Below are 6,000 nucleotides of genomic sequence, written 5' to 3'. Positions count from 1 at the left end.
GGATATTCTCCCATCATGCACAGCTCCCGGGACGTGACATCATCATTGAGCAGTTAGACAGAAAACTTCAGAAGCTAATAACTATTGGAAGGATTAAGATTTTTTAATAGAAGTAATTTACAAATCTCTTTAACTTTCCGGAGCCAGTTGATATATATATAAAAAAAGGTTTTGCCTGGAATACCCCTTTAAAGGGGTACTTCGGTGGAAAACAATTTTATTTAAAATCAACTGGCTCCAGAAACTTATACAGATTTGTAAATTACTTCTATTTAAAAATCTTAATCCTTCCAGTACTTATCAGCTGCTGTATTCTCCAGAGGAAGTTGTGTAGTTCTTTCAAGTCTGACCACAGTGCTCTCTACTTATTTCTGCCAAACCTTATTTCTGCCAAGGGCCATTCGGATATTTATGTGATCATTCGCAGGCCATGCAAAATTATCAGCTTGAAAATTAGCATCCATATTTGGTCAAACATTTAATTAATTCCCCCTGATGTGATGGCTGGAACTGCTTCTCTTCGATGCTGCTTTTTCAGCTTTGCGTCGGTCAGTCTGGAGGGAGCTTGCTCCTAAAAGGGGTTCTTCGCCCCTAGACATCTTATCCCCTATCCAAAGGATAGGTGATAAGATGTCTGATTGCGATGTTCCCGCCGCTGGGGAGCCCCGCGATCTTCGTGCTACACCCGGTATTCGTTTAGAGCATCTGGTTCAGCATCGGGGGCTTGTGACTTTACGGCCACGACCTGCTTGTGACATCACGGCCACTCCCCCTCAATGCAAGTCTATGGGAGGGGGCGTGACGGCCATCACTCCCCCTCCCATAGACTTGCATTGAGGGGGAGTAGCCGTAAAGTCACGCCTCCACCTCGCATCTCCAGTCATCCAGCACGGAGCAAATTTCCCTCTGTGCACCGGATGTCTGGGGTGTCACAGTCGAGAAAATCTGCAGCATATTACAGTAGCAGCAAAGTGGATGGGATTCATAGAAATCTCTTCCACACCCTCCATTAAGAATCTGCACAAATTCTGTGCATAAACTGACCTGCAGTTCTGCCGCAAAATCCAATATTTTTTTTGCTTCTACAATATTAACATAATCTGCACCAAAATTTACAGTGGCAAAACCAAAATAAATCCAGCATGAAAAATGCTGCATATTTTCAGTTACTTAAAGTATTCAGCATATCCACCCTGTATAAACATACCCTAACCAAGGCAGCTACAAAGAGCATCTCTTGCTGTGGAGGACCCAGCACGTCCATGCTTTACATGTAAAGCCTCTACATTTCAGTGGGAGATAGTGTGTGTAATACTTCATTTTGCCTGTGGGAGCACTGCAGGAGAATTGCACACTTGTCCATGAATACAAATATAAGCACATATGTAATAAAGTAATTTATTAATGTGTGTCCAGACCTGCGGAGTCTGCCTAAAATAACATATAAGACAAATAGAAAAAATCACATCGGTCACCATGCCGAGTGTCAGTGATAAATATACATGCGCTATATACAGGTAAGTGCTTCTACACGGCCATGATTAACATTCTGTGAACATACGTCTGGGATAGAAGAGTTCATGCGTTCGGTCTCTTTTCCGGCAGAGTTTGCCAGCCGTGGGGAAGTTCACGATGCAGACATCAATCAAACATCGATAAGTACTGTGCACGATCCAGCGACACAACAGGGCCACGCCGCTAGATGATGGAAATATTGTCCGCGGTGCAACCGCATCTCTCCACGATCATATTAGGGAATTCTGCCACTTCTATTTCTGTGTAGTCGCCCTTCTTGACTAAATACATGACTGGTAAGGGTGAGCTTTCTACTACGGCACAGATCCTCTCCCCATAGCGGAATTTAAGGGCCGAAACGTGGGGCTGACGGCAGCCTCCGGTACAGCGGAACGCATTGTAACCCGCTGGCTCAATGATCCAGTACTGGGTCCAGGTGAGCTCCCGGAAGTTGATAAATGATTCTTCTCTGCAGCAGATGTGGTCTTTCTTGGCTCCTGGAGCTGAACAGTCTCCACGGGCACTAAAATATAAAAAACGAAAGAGACGTTATTAATTAATACCTAATTAATACTGTTACTAGTATCATTATTGTATTTTATTGTGTTTTTTTTTTTATTTTATCATCTTTACATCTATTTTCTATGTGTACATTTTACTATTTTATAAAGCTACACTGATCACTGATTTTTAAATATCTTAAAACATAGATTAATACATAAATAAAACTCCATATATGGTGACTTTGTTTTTTTTTTTTTTTAGTGTTTTATCCAATTTCAAAATTTTCCAAATTGTGTCTTGTTTACCCCAAACATGGGTGACTTCCTCTAACTAATACTAAAGGGCTATTATATGTTTGATGTCTTTGTGCTTTTGTATATTCATATTGTTTGGCTCTTGTTATGCTCTTTTATGTGTATTATTATGCAGATTGCAATTGTGTGGTATTGTCACACCTTTTTACTGCTTCCTTTTGCTACTATTATTATATTATTTCTGCTATATACTGCCACCACTACTATTGCTTCTTTTAATTTATCTTCTAATGCATATTCTCTTATATAAAATAATACTACTATCATATTACTGCTAATACTTTACTACTATTTCTTCTATTATTTTATGTTGTACTGTTATATTAGGATTTTTACTTCTACTATTAACTTTTACTAATTTTATTTTACTACTACAACTACTAATACTTTACTACTACTGCTTCTATTTTTTATCTTCTACTGCCATACGAATTTCTGCTTCTACTATTATATTATTACTACTAAATACTTCTGCTGCTACTATGTTACTTTTCCTTTTCATATATTATCTTCTACTGCTTCCATTATATTAACTTTTACTACTTTCATATTACTACTATAACTAGTAATACTTTACTGTCACTGCTTCTATTATTTTATCTTCTACTAATATGTAAATTTTTACTTTATTATATAACAATTCCTACTTCCACTATTATATTCATTTTTACTATTATATTATTACTTCAACTATTTTATTACTACTTCTCTAATTCTGCTACTACTATTACTACTTATAAAGTGTGCTCATCAAAGAAATGATTAGACTAAGACAAGAACCTACCCGTGGTCATCCAGATTAAGCGTGTAGAGAACCAGCTCTGGTTTGCCCACTGCATTGTCAGATGGATTTTGGGTGGTGAATCGGACCAGTTTTGCCATCTCCGCAGCGTAGTTCCCATGTCTCTCTCCATCCACTCTAATTTCCAGATGCATATTAGATTGCCCTTTGCTTCTCAACCAGTACTGCACAGCGTGGGTGACGTCGAAACTCTTCCAGCCAGATTCCATAATGGGCACAAGTCTACAAATATAAATATAAAACATCCCGTTAATTCCAAATGTATAAAGAACATATAAAAGTATATATATAAACGTAGAGTCATTCGTATAATACTTCTTCTAGCACCATTGCTGTGAATGATTGAAAGCTGCATTACCTGGAATCCACCAGAGAAGTCCTGTTGCTTCCATCTTTCATCATCTCCACGTAGTAGACACTGACCCTGGCATTGTTGACTGGTCTGTGCAATCGTCTGTCAGGAAGCCCCTTGGCAATGAAGGGCAACTTGAAGAGTTTTAGTTCTGCCATAGTCACTTCGCTGTTTTGGGGAATCCTGGACTCCATTCCGAACACTAAGGTTTGCTTGGTTGGATCTGCATAGATGACTTCACCAGAGATATCTACAAGGAATTAGTAAATACCATGTCAATAAGTGTTTAGTGGTTCCAATACTCTACCAGGGAGGGGCACATGTTATTGAAGCCATCACTCTGTCATTTACATACCAACATACATCAACAGTCTGGATCGAGACATGAAAGGCCTTATGGTCTAACATAACAATGTCAATACACTGTGTAATGGATTGGTATCTCAGACAGTAAACACAGTCTAGCCTGGTGCACCACCCCACATACACCAGCACATTACACACCACTTTACTCTGCGGATGGTTTATCAGTAATATTAGACATAACTAGTTTTCACTTATTTCCAATTGTCACCCTTAGCCAAATACAAGAACCTACCTGCATTGCCTGGGATTCCCCTGAGGATGCCAGCCAAGCTGGGTAGAGATCTCTTAGTCCTCTCCTTGTGCTTTTGAAGCATGGAGATATACTTGCTCTGGATGTGTGTTGGGACCACCAGATTGTCAATGTCTCTCTTCACCAGCCTTGGCACCTCCTTAAGGTTGAGTTTCTTTAACATGGCGTCTTTGAGGTTGTCAGGAGTAAACCCACAGGTTGTAGATATGAGGAAGGTACCAAGGAGCCAGAGGAGTCTCATAACCAGATCGGTGTTCATTATTCTCTAACCCAAGAGAAAAGTCCAATACGTGAGGAGGATGAGGTGATGCCTTCTTGTTCTTCCTTGCACAAGCATAAGGTTTCTGATGGAGAGCAGTCAGAGTCCTCCTTTTATCAGGAGACTGAAGGGCACCCTGCTGTGACAGCCAATAATGTAAAAGAAGAAGCAGGGCTAAGACAACAGGACAACATCACCCCCATTAGGAGTCTGACACTTTTCTTAGCTTCATCTTCAGACAAGAAATACACTAATAATTAGGGCTATTCTATGGGACAGCCACCAAAAGGCACTTACAATAACTTGTAAGTTGCTAATTATTGCTAGTTAATTTTTTTTGTATAATTTTTATTTAAAACAAAATAGCAAATTTCAAATTTAATTTTTTTTACCTAAATGTAAAAATTGCATAACACCAAATATCAAAATCACATTTTTATTTAAGGAGTATTATACAACAGCTATATCTCTAATAAGGCAATTTAAATGTATTCTTTTTTATTACTATTAAATTGTAAATATTTATTTTATCTCACAATATCAAGGTCACGTTGAATGAAAACTTTTGAAAAATGTAACATGCTTTCTTATCTTTTTAGTTAAAATTTGACTACAAGTAAATTATTGTTTTGGATTACAATGATATTGTTACGCCGAGCGCTCCGGGTCCCCGCTCCTCCCCGGAGCGCTCGCTACACTTCCCTCACTGCAGCGCCCCGGTCGGTTCCACGGACCCGGGGCGCTGCGTTACCACCTCCGGCCGGGATGCGATTCGCGATGCGGGTAGCGCCCGCTCGCGATGCGCACCCCGGCTCCCGTACCTTACTCGCTCCCCGTCAGTTCTGTCCCGGCGCGCGCGGCCCCGCTCCCTAGGGCGCGCGCGCGCCGGGTCTTTGCGATTTAAAGGGCCACTGCACCGCTGATTGGTGCAGTGGTTCCAATTAGTGTTTACACCTGTGCACTTCCCTATATCACCTCACTTCCCCTTCACTCCCTCGCCGGATCTTGTTGCCCTAGTGCCAGTGAAAGCGTTCCTTGTGTGTTCCTTGCCTGTGATTCCAGACCTTCTGCCGTTGCCCCTGACTACGATCCTTGCTGCCTGCCCCGACCTTCTGCTACGTCCGACCTTGCTTCTGTCTACTCCCTTGTACCGCGCCTATCTTCAGCAGCCAGAGAGGTTGAGCCGTTGCTAGGGGATACGACCTGGTCACTACCGCCGCAGCAAGACCATCCCGCTTTGCGGCGGGCTCTGGTGAAAACCAGTAGTGACTTAGAACCGATCCTCTAGCACGGTCCACGCCAATCCCTCTCTGGCACAGAGGATCCACTACCTGCCAGCCGGCATCGTGACAGTAGATCCGGCCATGGATCCCGCTGAAGTTCCTCTGCCAGTTGTCGCTGACCTCACCACGGTGGTCGCCCAGCAGTCACAACAGATTGCGCAACAAGGCCAACAGCTGTCTCAACTGACTGTTATGCTACAACAGTTACTACCACAGCTCCAGCAATCATCTCCTCCGCCAGCTCCTGTACCTCCTCCGCAGCGAGTGGCCGCTTCTGGAATACGACTATCCTTGCCGGATAAATTTGATGGGGACTCTAAGTTTTGCCGTGGCTTTCTTTCCCAATGTTCATTAC

The 6,000-nt window shown here is 42.0% G+C and overlaps 1 protein-coding gene across 1 annotated transcript; it reads right to left on the bottom strand.

The window, feature by feature from the left end:
- Positions 1–1,355: 1,355 nt before the first annotated feature.
- Positions 1,356–4,288, bottom strand: LEFTY1 (left-right determination factor 1). Its single transcript, XM_056568515.1, has 3 exons — positions 3,494–4,288; positions 3,118–3,357; positions 1,356–2,038 (listed from the first exon to the last, which is right to left on the bottom strand). The coding sequence occupies exons 1-3, from the start codon at positions 3,679–3,681 to the stop codon at positions 1,699–1,701; spliced, it is 768 nt and encodes a 255-aa protein (XP_056424490.1). The 5' UTR covers positions 3,682–4,288; the 3' UTR covers positions 1,356–1,698.
- Between the last annotated feature and the right edge of the window lie 1,712 nt (positions 4,289–6,000).

The sequence above is a fragment of the Hyla sarda genome, chromosome 3, assembly GCF_029499605.1.
Source record: "Hyla sarda isolate aHylSar1 chromosome 3, aHylSar1.hap1, whole genome shotgun sequence".
In the NCBI taxonomy this organism is placed as follows: Eukaryota; Metazoa; Chordata; class Amphibia; order Anura; family Hylidae; genus Hyla; species Hyla sarda.
This window is presented reverse-complemented; position numbering and strand designations above follow the sequence as displayed.

What these genes read in the sequence shown, in the direction of transcription:
- LEFTY1 (XM_056568515.1), bottom strand. Translation starts at nt 3,681, where the DNA reads ATGGAGTCCAGGATTCCCCAAAACAGCGAAGTGACTATGGCAGAACTA. An exon ending in ACTTCTCTGGTGGATTCCAG is followed by an intron (nt 3,358 to 3,493) that starts GTAATGCAGCTT and finishes TTATATTTGTAG; the next exon opens with ACTTGTGCCCATTATGGAAT. An exon ending in CTTAATCTGGATGACCACGG is followed by an intron (nt 2,039 to 3,117) that starts GTAGGTTCTTGT and finishes TTTATATTTTAG; the next exon opens with TGCCCGTGGAGACTGTTCAG.